The sequence below is a fragment of the Salvelinus alpinus genome, chromosome 1, assembly GCF_045679555.1.
Source record: "Salvelinus alpinus chromosome 1, SLU_Salpinus.1, whole genome shotgun sequence".
In the NCBI taxonomy this organism is placed as follows: Eukaryota; Metazoa; Chordata; class Actinopteri; order Salmoniformes; family Salmonidae; genus Salvelinus; species Salvelinus alpinus.
Genome location: NC_092086.1, coordinates 30,116,581 through 30,134,479, shown reverse-complemented (window position 1 = coordinate 30,134,479; position 17,899 = coordinate 30,116,581). Strand labels below are relative to the sequence as shown.

At 43.1% G+C, this 17,899-nt stretch overlaps 3 protein-coding genes across 8 annotated transcripts; 2 read left to right on the top strand and 1 right to left on the bottom strand.

Annotated features, from left to right (window-relative positions):
* Nucleotides 1–46: 46 nt before the first annotated feature.
* Nucleotides 47–10,165, top strand: narfl (nuclear prelamin A recognition factor-like). Of its 3 annotated transcripts, XM_071395913.1 has the most exons (12): nucleotides 47–182; nucleotides 879–974; nucleotides 1,300–1,443; nucleotides 1,588–1,720; nucleotides 1,831–1,965; nucleotides 3,582–3,700; nucleotides 5,662–5,791; nucleotides 5,918–5,990; nucleotides 8,128–8,265; nucleotides 8,589–8,746; nucleotides 9,078–9,351; nucleotides 9,778–9,909. In XM_071395913.1, the coding sequence occupies exons 1-11, from the start codon at nucleotides 117–119 to the stop codon at nucleotides 9,317–9,319; spliced, it is 1,434 nt and encodes a 477-aa protein (XP_071252014.1). In that variant the 5' UTR covers nucleotides 47–116; the 3' UTR covers nucleotides 9,320–9,351; nucleotides 9,778–9,909. The 3 variants fall into 3 exon arrangements, with proteins under 3 accessions (XP_071252014.1, XP_071252026.1, XP_071252004.1); XM_071395925.1 differs by having other exon boundaries at nucleotides 1,591–1,720; nucleotides 9,078–10,165; XM_071395903.1 differs by having other exon boundaries at nucleotides 9,078–10,165.
* Nucleotides 10,166–10,580: 415 nt separating this feature from the next.
* Nucleotides 10,581–16,552, bottom strand: hagh (hydroxyacylglutathione hydrolase). Of its 4 annotated transcripts, XM_071395964.1 has the most exons (10): nucleotides 16,450–16,552; nucleotides 16,053–16,114; nucleotides 15,164–15,354; nucleotides 15,001–15,065; nucleotides 14,732–14,849; nucleotides 14,538–14,646; nucleotides 12,667–12,770; nucleotides 12,341–12,442; nucleotides 11,730–11,809; nucleotides 10,581–11,508 (listed from the first exon to the last, which is right to left on the bottom strand). In XM_071395964.1, exons 3-10 carry the CDS (start codon nucleotides 15,266–15,268, stop codon nucleotides 11,409–11,411), a joined length of 783 nt encoding a protein of 260 aa, XP_071252065.1. In that variant the 5' UTR covers nucleotides 15,269–15,354; nucleotides 16,053–16,114; nucleotides 16,450–16,552; the 3' UTR covers nucleotides 10,581–11,408. The 4 variants fall into 4 exon arrangements, with proteins under 4 accessions (XP_071252065.1, XP_071252038.1, XP_071252047.1 ...); XM_071395937.1 differs by lacking the exon at nucleotides 16,450–16,552 and having other exon boundaries at nucleotides 16,053–16,223; XM_071395946.1 differs by lacking the exon at nucleotides 16,450–16,552 and having other exon boundaries at nucleotides 15,951–16,168.
* A 19-nt stretch (nucleotides 16,553–16,571) lies between these two features.
* Nucleotides 16,572–17,853, top strand: fahd1 (fumarylacetoacetate hydrolase domain containing 1). The gene has a single exon (XM_071395976.1). The coding sequence runs from the start codon at nucleotides 16,578–16,580 to the stop codon at nucleotides 17,232–17,234; it is 657 nt and encodes a 218-aa protein (XP_071252077.1). The 5' UTR covers nucleotides 16,572–16,577; the 3' UTR covers nucleotides 17,235–17,853.
* The last annotated feature ends 46 nt before the right edge of the window (nucleotides 17,854–17,899 follow it).

Below are 17,899 nucleotides of genomic sequence, written 5' to 3'. Positions count from 1 at the left end.
TGTTTAAAAATACTAAGTATCAAATCTGGTTGGTATTATGAGAGAAGCGCATTCTCTGACGAAACATCTTTACGACATTCAAAGTAAACACAAACTGCTTTACTGCAGCACTAAACATGGTGTCCCAATTTAGCGGTGTTTTGCAGTTGACAGATCTAGATGATTTTATCACTCCTTCCCAGGTAAATAACACTTAACCATACAACAATCAGGTTATTAAACACGTTTTACATAATTTTAGCATAGGTATAATGTGGTTATTTTAATGTTAACGACCCACTGGTCGCCATTCTCAGTAGCTAGTTAACGTTAGCTAGCTAGCTACTGTAGTTAGCTAACCTCTAAAGTACTGGCTAGCTGTCAAATAGAGTATTATCTGTCCAACTTCCAAATGCGTATATTGCGTTATTGGCATTGCTGTGTAAATTGATTGAAGCAATGGTGGTTTTCAATTGAACGCGCTTTTGTTCTTTTTTTTAATCTAACTAACTCGTAGCGGATGCTGGTGGGGGAGCTTTAGGAGGAGGACGGGCTCATTGTAATGACTGGAATGAGATCATTAGAAAGGATTCAAAGACCTTGTTTCCTTCCAGCCTCCTCTACTACCTAGTTGGTTTGCTCTCTCGCTAAGTAGCTAGGTCATCGAAATGACATGTGACTCATTTGACTAGCTAACGTTAACTAGTTAACTTCCTAGGTTGAAGAACGTAGCCAAAGATGTCCACTTTTATCTGTCATCAGACACATCATTAGTTCCTTTTAATTTAATTGGTCCTTGTACTGTAAGCACCTGGATGTGACTAAGCTAGCTAGTATTATTTGTGATTGTACCTCTCCCCCCTAAACTGATTGCTACTTGCTCCCCTTTCCTTTCTTAGGAATGTGTGAAACCAGTCAAGGTGGAGAAGAAGCAAGGCAGGTCTGTGGCTAAAATTCAAATAGAAGATGATGGGAGCTATTTCCAGGTTAAACAGGTGCGTTTGCTTCAATGTTTCCCACATAGTGACCACAGCTGGAGCTGTGATGTTACATTGACTAACATGTCAACTGGCATGAGCCTACTTCACTGAGGGTGAATCTCAAAACTCTCTTGTTGCTCTTCTCATCTCGCCTTCACCTGAACTTGTTCTGAAGACACAGGATCGGTAAAAGCAATATGGCTGCCTTATGGGATTTGTTTTGTCAAGTACTTTCTCAAATTAATTTGAGTAGTGGATGCTACTTTTTGAGACACACATTTTCTTTCTCACCGTTAACCTACAGTACAATGTTACTCCATCTTGTTCTTTGTGTCTCCAGGATGGTGGAAAGCAGAAGCTGGAGAAAGCTAAGATCACTCTGAATGACTGCCTGGCCTGCAGTGGCTGCATCACCTCAGCTGAGAGTGTCCTTATCACACAGCAGAGTCATGAAGAGATCTACAGGGTGCTACGCAACAACAAGGTAGTGTGTGTGTGTGTGTTGTCATCCATCTGAAGACCCACAAACAGAACCCACCAGTCATACTCAACCCAGCGTGTTTAGTGATGATGATGGTGTCTGTATCTGTCTCCCCTGTGTGTAACTAGTCTCCCTTCATCTCCCCAGCAGGCAGGTGTAGCAGAGCAGAAGGTGGTGGTGGTGTCTGTGTCCCCACAGTCCAGAGCCTCCCTGGCAGCACGCTACGGCCTGAGCAGCAGTGAGGCAGGCAGGAGGCTCACCGCCTTCTTCAAGGGTCTGGGTGAGTGCGAAGGTTAAAAGATAAACCTTTGTGTATCTGTGTAATACACATTAGTGAGATACATTATATTTAGATAAAATATACTGACTGGTGTGACTGTTGTGTTTCAGGGGTTCACCACGTGTTTGACACCAGCTTCAGTAGGACCTTCAGCCTGTTGGAGAGTCAGAGAGAGTTTGTGGAGCGGTTCCATCGGAAGGAGCAAGACAAGCAGGCCCTGCCCATGCTGGCCTCTGCCTGCCCAGGTAACCAGCTGTACCTCAACACCTTAACTAGCCCCTGATTATCTCCAGGCCAGAATCCTTCCAATAGAACTTCAGAAACCAGGGCCCAATTTCACAAAGTTCCTCAGATTAGAAGTGGGTGGGTGCTTATATTTGTCCTGTTTCACACATGTACAAGTGTGTATTCATTGGAAATGTGTTTTTTTGCATATCCCAACTCCCTCTGAGACCCTCGGAGAGTGGGGTCACGGCCAGAAGAGGGAATAAGAGGGGGGACAGATCATCTCCTAGTCTGAGATACTTTATAAATACAGGCCTTGGTCTCTTCCAGGTCCAGTAATAATACAGGCTTGTGTTCAGGTTCATTAATAATACAGGCTTGTGTTCAGGTTCATTAATAATACAGGCTTGTGTTCAGGTTCATTAATAATACAGGCTTGTGTTCAGATTCATTAATAATACAGGCTTGTGTTGTCTTCAGGTTCATTTATAATACAGGCTTGTGTTGTCTTCAGGTCCAGTAATAATACAGGCTTGTGTTGACTTCAGGTCCAGTAATAATACAGGCTTGTGTTGTCTTCAGGTCCAGTAATAATACAGGCTTGTGTTGTCTTCAGGTCCAGTAATAATACAGGCTTGTGTTGTCTTCAGGTCCAGTAATAATACAGGCTTGTGTTGTCTTCAGGTCCAGTAATAATACAGGCTTGTGTTGTCTTCAGGTCCAGTAATAATACAGGCTTGTGTTGTCTTCAGGTTCAGTAATAATACAGGCTTGTGTTGTCTTCAGGTCCAGTAATAATACAGGCTTGTGTTGTCTTCAGGTCCAGTAATAATACAGGCTTGTGTTGTCTTCAGGTCCAGTAATAATACAGGCTTGTGTTGTCTTCAGGTTCAGTAATAATACAGGCTTGTGTTGTCTTCAGGTTCAGTAATAATACAGGCTTGTGTTGTCTTCAGGTCCAGTAATAATACAGGCTTGTATTGTCTTCAGGTTCAGTAATAATACAGGCTTGTGTTGTCTTCAGGTCCAGTAATAATACAGGCTTGTGTTGTCTTCAGGTCCAGTAATAATACAGGCTTGTGTTGTCTTCAGGTCCAGTAATAATACAGGCTTGTGTTGTCTTCAGGTTCAGTAATAATACAGGCTTGTGTTGTCTTCAGGTCCAGTAATAATACAGGCTTGTGTTGTGTTCAGGTCCAGTAATAATACAGGCTTGTGTTGTCTTCAGGTCCAGTAATAATACAGGCTTGTGTTGTCTTCAGGTTCAGTAATAATACAGGCTTGTGTTGTCTTCAGGTCCAGTAATAATACAGGCTTGTGTTGTCTTCAGGTCCAGTAATAATACAGGCTTGTGTTGTCTTCAGGTCCAGTAATAATACAGGCTTGTGTTGTCTTCAGGTCCAGTAATAATACAGGCTTGTGTTGTCTTCAGGTCCAGTAATAATACAGGCTTGCGTTGTCTTCAGGTTCAGTAATAATACAGGCTTGTGTTGTCTTCAGGTCCAGTAATAATACAGGCTTGTGTTGTATTCAGGTCCAGTAATAATACAGGCTTGTGTTGTCTTCAGGTCCAGTAATAATACAGGCTTGTGTTGTCTTCAGGTTCAGTAATAATACAGGCTTGTGTTGTCTTCAGGTTGGATCTGCTATGCAGAGAAAACCCATGGAGAGTTCATCCTGCCCTACGTCAGTTCCACCCGCTCCCCACAGCAGATGATGGGCTCTCTGGTGAAGGGCTTCTTCGCTGGCCAGCAGGTTGGTAGGGACTCATTGACATTAGAGTCCTGCATGGGTCCGTTTTTGGAGCCGCACCCGCCCCGCGCCAGCCACATAAATTCTGAGCCTACCCGACATCAAGAGAGATCTTTCTGTACATTCCGACCCATCCGCATAAAATTGTTCCGAGAGCTGATCCGTTAACCCGCCAAATAACATCTATTTATTTAGTGTTTGTGACTCCTGGGTAGTAGGCTAATATTCTTCTTCCCTGCATGAATTAATTTGTCTGCGTGTCTATTCAACATGAATTAAGAACAATATATATTTTTTTCTTCACAATGCAATGCGGCACATTGACAACTCAAATCGCTATGAAAAATGGAGACTTCTAATTAGCCTTCTTACTTAATGAAAGCCTGTAGCCGACATAACGAAACAAGACCTTTACATTCAATATTGTTTAGATAATCAAATCATTTCATTGAAACTTAAAGGGATTCTCTGGTACTTTTGTATACTTTTTAGCCAGTAGTTCTGAAAGTAGCATCCACGAGCTAAAAGTGGTCCCTGAAAATTGTGTACTACATCACATATTTGCAGATATGTGCTCCACGTCATTGCTCTCTCTCTTGCTCTGCTGTGTGTGATTCTTGCTAGTTGTCACTCAAATAGCGATGGGCTGAATTCCATTGGCTAGATCTTCAATTGCTTGGGGGCTGGCCCATGTGGGGGAAGTTAGGGAAAATGGCGCAACACAGCTTCCAGAACAGTTGCTTTTAAACTAGGGATTTTGTGGTTAATTGAGGTAAGACAGTAATTCTGCTCATAGATTATGTGTATATGAACTACACATTGCACATCCAGTCCAAAGCGAGAGGTTTCAAAAATATTTACTGGTCGCTAAAGTACCTGAGCATGTCTTTCCCAGAATAATTTATTTACTAGGCTACACTTTTACCAGCGGCACTTGTTAAACGTTATATGGCCTGTGTATGGTCTAAATGTACGAAAGCCTGAATTAACAGAATCATTCACTAATAATTAACTGAATTATTGTAAACAAATACCTGCTTGCACTTTTTGCAGTCTGTGCATCCATCTACTGAGTTGTTGACCTTGTCCATAATGACTCCAAAATCCTTCCAAAGCGGAGATTTCACTCGCGCAGCACCTGTTTCCATGATTGTGTATTCCTCCATCATAACTTTTATTTATTTATTTATTTGTCCTGTTACTTTAGCCATTTTCACGTGAGATAGTCTAGCCAGGGAAAGTAACCTTGGCAATGTATTCTTACGTGGGGGAAGGGAACATAAGCTCTGCATGTGGACAAATTAAAATGTTTCAGCACAACACAAATAATGGCCAGTGTCCTGCTGGTAGCCTTCTATGTCTGCCTCACCGCTCACAGAATGGAATTCACATAACAACACAGATAATGGACAGTGTCCTGCTGGTAGCCTTCTATGTCTGCCTCACCGCTCACAGAATGGAATTCACATAACAACACAGATAATGGACAGTGTCCTGCTGGTAGCCTTCTATGTCTGCCTCACCGCTCACAGAATGGAATTCACATAACAACACAGATAATGGACAGTGTCCTGCTGGTAGCCTTCTATGTCTGCCTCACCGCTCACAGAATGAAATTCACATAACAACACAAAACAACAAGCTCCTAGGTTTGTAAAAAAAGAAAGAAAGTGTGACCTGCAATATAGTTCTTCTGAACCGGAAGTCGACCCCCCCCCCCACCCGCCAGCTGATGAGTCTGACGTTCAGCATGGATCAGGGATGCAGACTGCAGGGTTAAATATCTAGATGTTAGTTATGGAATAGACTAAATGGAGTCTGGTGATATAGATCAGAGATGTAGAGTAACGTTTAATAGATGATAAGAATTTGTTCATTTTGGATGATGATTCTATCATGTCTGTATAGTAGGATGAGATCTTCTAAAGGACATGACTGACAGGTGTGTGTTGTTGTTGTTGCAGGGCCTGAACCCTCAGCAGATCTACCATGTGACTGTGATGCCCTGCTATGATAAGAAACTGGAGGCCTCCAGGCCTGACTTCTACCTGGAGGAGGCTGACACCAGAGAGGTGGACTGTGTCATCACTTCAGGTAGAGAGGACATTACACCACTATGGCAGATAGTATTCAAAGTGTGTGTCTGTGTGTGTTTTCTGTTTTGAAACACATTTTTAAATGAACGTTTTCTGATGTCTGTTTCTGTTTATTTCATGACAGGAGAAGTTCTGAAGATGCTAGAGGAAGAGAAAGTGTTGCTCAGCGATGTGGAGCCAGCCCCATTAGATACAATGTAAGGGTTTGAACCTCATCTTTTACATATAAATGAATACCAGCGCGTGTGTCAGGAGAACTCCAGAAGGTGTGTGTGTGTGTGTGTCAGGAGAACTCCAGAAGGTGTGTGTGTCAGGAGAACTCCAGAAGGTGTGTGTGTGTGTGTGTGTGTCGGGAGAACTCCAGAAGGTGTGTGTGTGTGTGTGTCGGGAGAACTCCAGAAGGTGTGTGTGTGTGTGTGTGTCGGGAGAACTCCAGAAGGTGTGTGTGTGTGTGTCGGGAGAACTCCAGAAGGTGTGTGTGTGTGTGTGTGTCGGGAGAACTCCAGAAGGTGTGTGTGTGTGTGTGTGTCGGGAGAACTCCAGAAGGTGTGTGTGTGTGTGTCGGGAGAACTCCAGAAGGTGTGTGTGTGCAGCGTGTGTCGGGAGAACTCCAAAAGGTGTGTGTGTGCAGCGTGTGTCGGGAGAACTCCAAAAGGTGTGTGTGTGCAGCGTGTGTCGGGAGAACTCCAAAAGGTGTGTGCAGCGTGTGTCAGGAGAACTCCAGAAGGTGTGTGTGTGCAGCGTGTGTCAGGAGAACTCCAGAAGGTGTGTGTGTGTGTGTGTGTGCAGCGTGTGTCGGGAGAACTCCAAAAGGTGTGTGTGTGCAGCGTGTGTCGGGAGAACTCCAAAAGGTGTGTGCAGCGTGTGTCAGGAGAACTCCAGAAGGTGTGTGTGTGCAGCGTGTGTCAGGAGAACTCCAGAAGGTGTGTGTGTGTGTGTGTGCAGCGTGTGTCAGGAGAACTCCAAAAGGTGTGTGTGTGTGTGCAGCGTGTGTCGGGAGAACTCCAAAAGGTGTGCGCAGCGTGTGTCAGGAGAACTCCAGAAGGTGTGTGTGTGCAGCGTGTGTCAGGAGAACTCCAGAAGGTGTGTGTGTGTGTCAGGAGAACTCCAAAAGGTGTGTGTGTGTGCAGCGTGTGTCAGGAGAACTCCAGAAGGTGTGTGTGTGTGCAGCGTGTGTCAGGATACCTCCAGAAGGTGTGTGTGTGTGTGTGTGCAGCGTGTGTCAGGAGAACTCCAAAAGGTGTGTGTGTGTGCAGCGTGTGTCAGGAGAACTCCAGAAGGTGTGTGTGTGCGTCGTGCGTCAGGAGAACTCCAGAAGGTGTGTGTCGAGAGAACTCCAGAAGGTGTGTGTGTGTGCAGCGTGTGTCAGGAGAACTCCAAAAGGTGTGTGTGTGTGCAGCTTGTGTCAGGAGAACTCCAGAAGGTGTGTGTGTGTGTGTGTGCAGCGTGTGTCAGGAGAACTCCAAAAGGTGTGTGTGTGTGTGTGCAGCGTGTGTCAGGAGAACTCCAGAAGGTGTGTGTGTGTCGGGAGAACTCCAGAAGGTGTGTGTGTGTGCAGCGTGCGTCGGGAGAACTCCAGAAGGTGTGTGTGCGTCGGGAGAACTCCAGAAGGTGTGTGTGCGTCGGGAGAACTCCAGAAGGTGTGTGTGTGTGTGTGTGTCGGGAGAACTCCAGAAGGTGTGTGTGTGTGTGTGTGTGTGTGCAGCGTGCGTCAGGAGAACTCCAGAAGGTGTGTGTGTGCAGCGTGTGTCGGGAGAACTCCAGAAGGTGTGTGTGTGTCGGGAGAACTCCAGAAGGTGTGTGTGTGTGTGTCGGGAGAACTCCAGAAGGTGTGTGTGTGTGTGTGTCGGGAGAACTCCAGAAGGTGTGTGTGTGTGTGTGTCGGGAGAACTCCAAAAGGTGTGTGTGTGTGTCGGGAGATCTCCAAAAGGTGTGTGTGTGCAGCGTGTGTCGGGAGAACTCCAGAAGGTGTGTGTGTGTCGGGAGAACTCCAGAAGGTGTGTGTGTGTCGGGAGAACTCCAGAAGGTGTGTGTGTGTGTGTGTCGGGAGAACTCCAGAAGGTGTGTGTGTGTGTGTGTGTCGGGAGAACTCCAGAAGGTGTGTGTGTGTCGGGAGAACTCCAAAAGGTGTGTGTGTGCAGCGTGTGTCGGGAGAACTCCAGAAGGTGTGTGTGTGTCGGGAGAACTCCAAAAGGTGTGTGTGTGCAGCGTGTGTCGGGAGAACTCCAGAAGGTGTGTGTGTCGGGAGAACTCCAGAAGGTGTGTGTGTGTGTGCCGCGTGTGTCAGGAGAACTCCACACTTGCTGATGTGTGTGTGCACTTTTGTCCCTGCAGGTTCAGCAGTGTGTGTGGTGATGAGTTGCTGGGTCATGCAGGGAGCGGTTCAGGAGGATACCTCCATCACGTGTTCACACACGCTGCCAGACAGCTGTTTGGAGAGGAGGTGAAGGAGCTCACATACAAGACACTCAAGTAAGTCAGTCTGGCCCTGCAGTATTAAAGCCCTTTTAGGAGCTCACGTCTGCTAATTGGTTAGCTTTCACTTAGTTGTGAAATAGTGCAGGCAAAATACTCAGTCTCTCTTCATTTCCATGAGATGTGCAGGGAAGTCTGTCTCTGCTTCCTATCAGCCATGGAAGTATAGATTTGTTGAGAAGAATAACCTTGAGATTAGAGCAAATTTAAGAAACAGGTGTTTCTAATTGGACAAATCCAAGTAGTCCTTCCCTGTTTCAGTCTGATTTCTTGCTTTTGGTGCCTAATGAACACAACCCTGATTAACCTGTCCCCTTTAGGAACAAGGACTTCCAGGAGGTGACCCTGGAAAGGGACGGTGTGGTCGTGCTGCGTTTCGCCGCAACCTACGGTTTCCGCAACATCCAGAACCTGGTGCAGAAACTCAAGAGGGGAAATTCACCCTACCACTTCGTAGAGGTCATGGCCTGTCCGTCAGGTGAGGGAAGAGGAGGCTTTGTTTGTTGGTTTACATTTGCGTTTAATATAAACACAGATAATATATACAAATACATGTTTTTTTCTTCTTCCCACATTCAAGTGGTTGAATTGAATTATAATGTCTTGTCTGTTTATTTATTTACTGCTATAGTTGAAGTCTCTATTCTACATGTGCACAGAAGCACAGACAGCAGCTAGTATTAGAAAGCACACTCTGTGAATTCCCCTGAGGAATGCTTCCTGTTTGTAATGGCATTTTTTTGGTTCAAGTCAAAGTGAACTTGTAAAACCAGTTGTGTGTTGTGTTTCCTCACTGTGTGTGTATACAGGTTGTCTGAATGGGGGAGGCCAGGTGAAGCCCTTACCAGAGCAGAACAACAAGGAGTTGCTGCAGCAGGTGGAGGATCTGTACAGGGAGGAGCGCCCTCTAGTGCCAGAGGAGGACCAGCGCGTGGCAGAGCTGTACCAGTCCTGGCTACAGAGTGTAGGAGAGGAGAGAGCCAGGGAGCTGCTGCACACACAGTACCATGCAGTGGACAAGGCCACCAACGGACTCCTTGTCAAATGGTGAAGAAGAGGGTGAAAGGATGTTGAAGGGTTTCTGTAAGTGAATGGTCTGTCCTCAAGTGTCAGGGTGCATCTCAATAGTCTAAAGTAGCCTCCTCTGTTTCATCTCCATTGAGTTTAACACAGGTTAGGTGGAAGCAACATGGCCAGTTCTTGTTGGGTATTTTCTGTCACCTGTCTAGTTGTTTAATATCAGTAGAAATAAAGAAAAAGGCATGATAGGACATCTATTTGGCTATTGAGATGCATCCCTATTCTAGGATTATTTGAACCATTGCGTGAAATCACAAAACTTGACCTTGGGTTAATGTTTATGCTCTATCTGTTCTGGATGACTGAATTTATCACTTTCCTTCACCGTCTCTTTCTTGTCCCTCTCCTCTCTCTCTGCTTTTAAGGACCCCTCATCTCTTTTCTGTCTATCCATTCCTCTCTTATCTATCCTTCTGTCTGTGCTTAAAGGACTGTCTGTCAGGTCAAATAGAGCATTATCGCCAAGTGTTTAATTACTGTGGTGGCCTGTTATTTATACCAACATAAAGCCTGTATACATTCAGGCTATCGATTCTATACGCACAAGCTAATTTATACCAGACCACTGGTAATAATGTGGTTGGATAATTATTACTACATTTAAGTGTGCACTAATTATGAATACAGCAGCAAATTCTGTTATTTCACTTGTATGCACTGAAAAGTATTTGTTGTACTCTTGAAATGTTTTCTGATGCAATTCTAAAGAAATATTTTAGTTTAAATGTATATCATTTCTGCCTTATTTATAATGAAAATCTATGATACATATTTTGCATATTAAAATGTTACATTAGTGTAACTTTCAAGTACGTTATTCACCATGTACCAGCAGTCATTGATATACATACTGGCACAATTTACTTGATACAAAGGAACAGTTTTAGCTGTAGAAATAAGCATACACTTTAAATATTTCCATTTGGTTTTTCAGTGTTTTCTCCCTTTGTATGGCATGGTGAGAACAAGAGGCACATCCCTTCATACGGTATGCTCTGTCAGTTAAGCAGCTATGTTAAACCATTTCATATGGACTAGGTAATATTAGCAATATGTCAAAATATATTGCTAATATATTAAACAATGTTTAGCAGCTCTCTTGTTGTAGATATGTGGTGAAATGTTAATACAGAATGTCAAGCAAACATCACCATTTTACCCCAAGAAATCTGCAAGCAGGTAATAGTCATTAGGGATATGAATCTCTGACAAATGAAATGAATTGTCAGGCCAACAATACATCTGCTTTATTGATTTTTCTGTGAAAGAGACAATGGAGCTTTTAATAAAACCTATATGCATCACGCACTTCACATCGGCACTCAACAGCCTGATGTGTGTATAAATATATGGAGCTTTTGATTAACAAAGAGCATAAGTTGTTATTTAGTATGAGAGATGTTTGGAAGTGCTTCAGTTGATTTTCTATATGTCCAACAATCACACTAAAGTAGCCCTGGCTTCTCTAAAGGGACTATACACAAACCTCTGAAATATTGTCTTGAGTGAATATACCATATTAAAGTAATAAAACACTTGATAAGAAAGCTTTATACAGAGACAAAAAGTCTAAATTAATTTACAAACATTGCACATTAAGACGTCTACTTATTCAAGCTTCTCCCTGCTTTTTATAGTTCTGTTTTGCTTCTGCAGATGAGAATTGTTGGGGTTTATTAAAATATTATTTTTCACATTACAGAATATCAATACTGTATTCACTCTACAGCAAACTGTACATTTCAGTAATCAAAGCTAAATTAACTTAATTCAAGTCAAGATTCTTAAATCAATCTGCAATACAGATCAAATTTTATTCTGTAAATCCAGTTTATACTCAATCTCCAGTCTTCCTCGTGACGAGACTACAATATTTTGTTTTGCTTGATGCTTGCATTAGGTCTACAAGCTAATGTACAGAATGTGGAAATGAAGTAAATACAGTATTTTATGTAGTGAATGAAACGGGTAGGAAATATTTTGCCATAGTTGTTAGTAACAAGTCGCAGTGCACTGGTACGCATGTAGTGGAACGGATTTCACTAGACTCCATTCTGCAGTCACTCCTTGGGGACCCGGAAGCCATCTTTCTCCTTACGCAGACTCCTCATGGTTTCAACAGGGTCATTCTGCCCAGCATGCTCTTGCACAGACTTCTCTCTGGAATAGAAAGGAAAGAATATGTCACTTAAATTATTTCACTACATACAGAGTGAGCATTGGCACTTTCACGCTAAAATCCTCTCCCTCGTCTTCCTCTATGACACAAAGCTCAAGAGGGCACTTGTGGATTGTCTGATGCTCGTATAAGAGATCAGTGCTGCTTGTGCCCACTTGAGCGAGTGCTTTATAAAAATGTCTGAATCGTTAGTTGTTCTTACTTCACTCTCATAAAGGGGTTGAATTTGAATTCTTCAGCCACAGTGGAGGGGATGGTTGGTTCTCCATTACGGACCTTCTCCTACGGATTTAATAAAAAGCAGATTATACATTTTCTTGATTACATTAAAGATCGCCATGGCCATGAGTTCACAAAAAAAAAATTCCAATGCAGCTGTTTCTCAATATAATTTCTGGGTAACAAGTAAATAAATTACTGTGATTTTAATTGAAAACAATGGTCAAAAATAGCTTCTTCGCAAAAGGGACATTTCTAAATATTTAGCTATGACTGTCTTGGAGTGGTCTGAGTGGGAGGGGAAAACTAAACATTTGTTGTTATTGGCAGAGAGGTTTGGAACTGTTTCTTATTGGTCTATTAACTAATTTACCGCATGGTGATTTCACCATGGAAGGCCAAAACGCCATCCTACCAAAAACAGCAGAAATTTCAGACAGTCTTTTAAAAGCAGCTCTTACACTAAGGGCATTAATCATCATTTTTTACAATTTCACAGTATTATTCCAACCTCAGTGAGGAAATGTATATAAAACTCAGGGAATTCATGTTTTTGACTGCACTGGGCCTTTAATGAAATGTATCAAGATATACCTTTGCCCATGCTAGTTTTTTCTTGATGACCTCGTTGTCAGGCTCCACATGTCGAGCGAACTTCAGATTGTTGACGGTGTACTCATGACCACAGTAAACACGCTGGAACACAAACACACTATTGTTCCCATCTGCTGCGTGACCAAGCATGTGTGCTGACAAACTCTGTCACACGTGCTTGGTCACATATAATGTAATAATAACTGACCTTTTCTAACCTATAAAGACAGGCACTGAATAGTGTTAATACATTAGCTGTCATTACATGTAAAGAAAGTTATATCTAGAAGTTAATTTTTAACACCGCGTGATTGCGGTATATTTACTGTTTCAGGGGGCAGACGTCCCAGCACGTCTATCAATGCCCTGTACATCTGTTCAGCTGTACCCTCAAAGAACTTCCCACAGCCAGCAACAAACAGTGTGTCCCCTAAACAGGAAGATAACAAGGGTCAAAGGGCATCCATGAAAATCTGCTGATTTAATAATACATAGATAACTACTGTAGGTTTACTTATGTAACTCATGTTTAATGATCAGAACTGTTTAAGAGATTGAAGTCCCCTGTGACTGGAACTGTATTACGACGAGTCTATTCAGACTTCAATAGAGTTCTCCTAGCTTTAAAAAACAACAAATGAGATAGATAGATCTATCTATAATAGAAAAGTATGTGGACACCCCTCCAAATAAGTGGATTCGGCTATTTCAGCCACACCCGTTGCTGACAGGTATATGCAATCTCCATAGAGAAACATTGGCAGTAGAATGGACTTACTGAAGAGCTCAGTGACTTTCAACGTGGCACCATCACAGTATGCCACCTTTCCAACAAGTCAGTTTGTCAAATTTCTGCCCCAGTCAACTGTAAGTGCTGTTATTGTGAAGTGGAAACGTCCAGGAGCAACAACGGCTCAGCCGTGAAGTGGTAGACCACACAAGCTCACAGAATGGGACCACAGAGAAGCACATTAAAATCGTCTGTAACACTCACTACCGAGTTCTTAACTGCCTCTGGAAGCAACGTCAACACAAGAACCGTTTGTCAGGCGCTTCATGAATGGGTTTCCATGGCCTAACATCCACACACAAGCCTAAGATCACCATGCGCAATGTCTAGCATTGGCTGGAGTGGTGTAAAGCTCGTCGCCATAGGACTCTGGAGCCGTGGAAACGCGTTCTCTGGAGTGATGAATCACGCTTCACCATCTGGCAGTCCGACGGAAAAATCTGGGTTTGGCGGACAACGCTACCTGCCCCAATGCATAGTGCCAACTGTAAAGTTTGGTGGAAGAGAAATAATGGTGTGGGGCTGTTTCTCATGGTTCAGGCTAGGCCCCTTAGTTTCAGTGAAGTGAAATCGTAACACTACAGCATACAATGACATTCTAGACGATTCAATGCTTCCTACTTGTAGCAACAGTTTGGGAAAGGCCCTTTCCTGTTCCAGCATGACAATGCCCTGTGCACAAAGAGGTCCATACAGAAATGGTTTGGTCGAGATCGGTGTCAAAGAACTTGACTGGCCTGCAGAGCCCTGACTTCAACCCCTTCGAACACCTTTGGGATGAATTGGAACGCCGGCCTCGTCGCCCAATATCAGTTCCCGACCTCACGTCATGGCTGAATGGAAGCAAGTCCCCACAGCAATGTTCCAACATCTAGTGGAAAGCCTTCCCAGAAGAGTGGAGGAGGCTGTTATAGCAACAAAAGGGGGACCAACTCCATATTAATGCCCATGATTTTGGAATGAGATGTTCAACAAGCAGGTGTCCACATACTTGGTCATGTAGTGTACCTCAGGAATGGCTGAACAAACCAATTGGGAAAGAATGGGTTTTTGGGATAAACACCAAAAATAAGGTCTGAGGTTAACACAGGCTTAGGAGAGCTTATACGTTTTGTTCTATGAGAATATCAGTCAGTTAACATTACCTTTATGAATTATGAAGACTTTAATGTGCTTGTTTTGATTACTAAATGCTTCAAAATTCACAAAGGGACATTAGCTGATATAGATTATCTCATAGAACAGAACATATAGGATCTCTTAAGCCTGTGTTTACCACAGTTCTTATTTTCAGCTTTTATCCAAAACCCCTATTAATTTCCCTTGGGCTTTAGCCAACATGTCATTACTATTGCTCTCTATTACAGTAGGTGATACAGTCAAAGTGGAAAGATACCGGTAGCTTACCTGTGAAGACAGCTGGAGGCTCAGTGCTGTTGTCTTTGGTCACAAGGTAGCAAATGTGGCCAGTGGTGTGGCATGGCGTAAACAAACACTTGACTGTAAGTGAACCAACCTGGCAATGAAATAGACAAGTTTTTAAAATATTTTTAGGCCTGTTATGGTGATGTAATATAGGTTATTCTGGTATAAGGCCTTACTTTGAACGTGTTGGAGTGTTTGACTTTCTTAGTGAGGGCATCCACCCGGTCATCTCCTCCGTACACAGTGAGACCAGGCACCAGCCTCACCATCTTCTCATTGCCTCCCGCATGGTCCCTGTAGAGAGAAGGAGACAACACATGGTACATAGAAATCCTATAATGTCAGTATATCTAATCTCAGTGTTATTGGACTGCTCACAATGGTAATTTCGCTGAGTCATTTGCACTGAGTGATATTCAAAACAATGATTGACAACTTGACTTACCAATGGTGATGGGTGGTCAGAACTGTCGTAAGTCTCACACCGTGCTTTCTGATAGCTTCTACAACCTGAAGAGACAATCAAATGATTATATAATGTATATACATAATATCCTACTGTTGATCCATCAAAACGAACCTACAGCAGGCTATATTTCATTTCATACCTTCACTGGTTCAACTGGGTCTATGATGGCAGCTTCCTTTGACTCCTCATCAATGAGAAGGTACATATAGTTGTCAGTGAGGGCTGGCAGCAGTTCTACCTTCATGTCGCTCTGCTCCAGAAGTAAAGACTTCCTTATCGGGATATCAGGAGCTTCCTTGTGTAGAAGGGCTGCTTGGACGTGCGCAGGGGCTACACAATATTTACAATTCATCACATTAGACATAACAGAACTCACTAACCAATTTGTCATCGTAAAAATATAAATAGTTGACATAATATTAACCAATCCATTTTCGTGGAAAAATACAGTTCACATACAGGTTAAACGTGCTTACAATGTACACAAGGGCTACGTGGTTCTTGGAGAACAGCCAAGTAAAGTTTCGCTATTGTAACCCTGTCAGAGAGAGCTTGTTGTAAATTTATTCAAGCTGTCATTCACATGAAAGTAAACAAGTAAGCCAGAGAGCACAAAGCCAAAGTACTATGGAGTAAGATCAGAATAATAAATAAAAATAACTGGAATCCAATGGTTTGCAAATATTTCGATGCTGCCACATTCTATGCATAGTAGCTAAGCTTTCAGTTCAGTCTGTGTGTGAGAAAATGTTAAGAGGAAATGCCAGACAAGGGGATGATGTAACAGTATCAGAGGCTTGCTAAACGCTGATCAACACCAGTTAGCTAGCCCGGGACAGCTGCTTCAAAGATATATGGCTGCTTTGACAGTAGCTAGCTAGCATTTGACTATGCTGTGCAAATTACAAAAATTAACGCTAGCTAACCTTACGTTGGCGTGTCATCAGTGACAGTTCGTTTAGAAACGTTCAGGGTTGTTATGTAGCTGTGGAAAGAACCTGAAAGATCGGGATGTGAGCGAAACATACCAATTTTATACGTTGCAGCGGCTCCAAGAACGCCAAGAGTGCAGGCACTCGCTACCAGTGACCTGTAAAACATAGCAAGCAACACTGTAGCTGTTTGCTAATATCGCAATCGCATGTACAGGAACCAGACAAGTTTGGTTTAAAGAAGAGTTCCGCCTTCTTTAACGTTGACCTCCGCAGATACGCCAATCGAATGCAGGGGAGTAGCTCGTGAATATCAGCTGATAGGCTGGAGAAAGCGAACCCACGGAACTTTACGACGTCATATTTGTAATCAGGGTTGAGTTTGTAAAATATATGCACTAATTTAGCTTCATTGTAATATTTATATAATGCATTTCCTTCGTATCGAAATATCCCATATTTGTGAATGAACTTTTATTATGTAACACGTCACCTTTTTTTGTCCACTCTGGGATACCGTACGGTTGACAGGTTTGTACAAGGAAGCTGCAGTGGGCAAAGGTCGTTTTGATGGTAAGAACTGCTTCGGAGCAGCTGTAGACTTGACAAGATTTCTTTACAATGACTTCACGAAATGTATCTCGATATTGGGAGTGGGGAAAGAAAATCATCTGTGTTGGGAGGAACTACGCCGACCATGCAAAGGAGCTGAATAACGTCGTCCCAACAGAGCCCGTGTTGTTCCTGAAGCCTCCATCTGCATATCTGACAGAGGGCTCACCTATCCTCATTCCCAAATACTCCAACAGTGTACATCATGAAATCGAGTTGGGGGTGGTCATCGGGAAAGGGGGCACCGCTATCCCCCAATCCTCCGCGATGCAACACGTCGCAGGGTACGCCCTGTGCTTGGATATGACCGCTCGGGATGTCCAGGATGACTGCAAGTCTAAAGGTCTTCCGTGGACTCTGGCCAAAGCGTTCAACACGTCTTGTCCCGTCAGTGAATTCATCCCCAAAGAGCGGATACCCGACCCGGGAAACGTGAAGATCTGGCTCAAAGTGAACGGCCAGATGCGTCAGAATGGCTGCACCTCTCAGATGATCTTCTCCATTCCCTTTCTCATCAGCTACATCAGTGAGATCATCACCCTAGAAGAGGGGGATCTGATTCTCACTGGGACTCCCAAGGGTGTATCCGCTGTGCAGGTGCACGATGAACTACATGCTGGCATTGATGATGTTGTCAGCATGACTTTTAAAGTTGGCAGACGTTGACAGATGATTAGCAAACTCTATTAAAATCTGTATTTTATTGTACATTTCTGTAATTTGCTTTTAATCAGAGCAGAGAGCTGGATGAAATGTATGGAATTACATTGGAGTCATTAGGCAGGCCTATTTCATGCAGAATGGCCACACTGATCAAGTACATTGTTGCAGTTCTGAAACCAGCAGAGGGCAGTGCTTACTCAAAGATTCTAATACAGAATTACAATGTAGCCTATTAGACCATTTTTTTATTGATTTTACAATGGGGAAATATGATAGATACAAAACTTGAAGTCTTGTTTTGAATTTCTGGTCCAGTAGATTTCACTAAATCAGATGCTCAACAAGTGGGCCAGGTGCTGATCTTAATCTTATCCTGACCAATTGTTGTTTTCTGGTCTAGACAACAGCCTCTGTCACATCACTGTGATCACAGTTAGAATGTTTGTCTTAAAAATCTAGTCTTTTTCTGTTTGTGAGGAACATTGCCCATGGCATTTTGAACTCCTGTCTACTCTACTATGAATAGGTAAAAAATCTGAGGATTTTCTCTTACGGGTCCAATCCTCTTCAAAGCCAAATCAGCCTGAAGAAGTAGTCACATTAAACATTTACAGCCTGTTCATTTATATTGGCGTGCCTTTTATAATCTCAAACATTTCACAGATGAA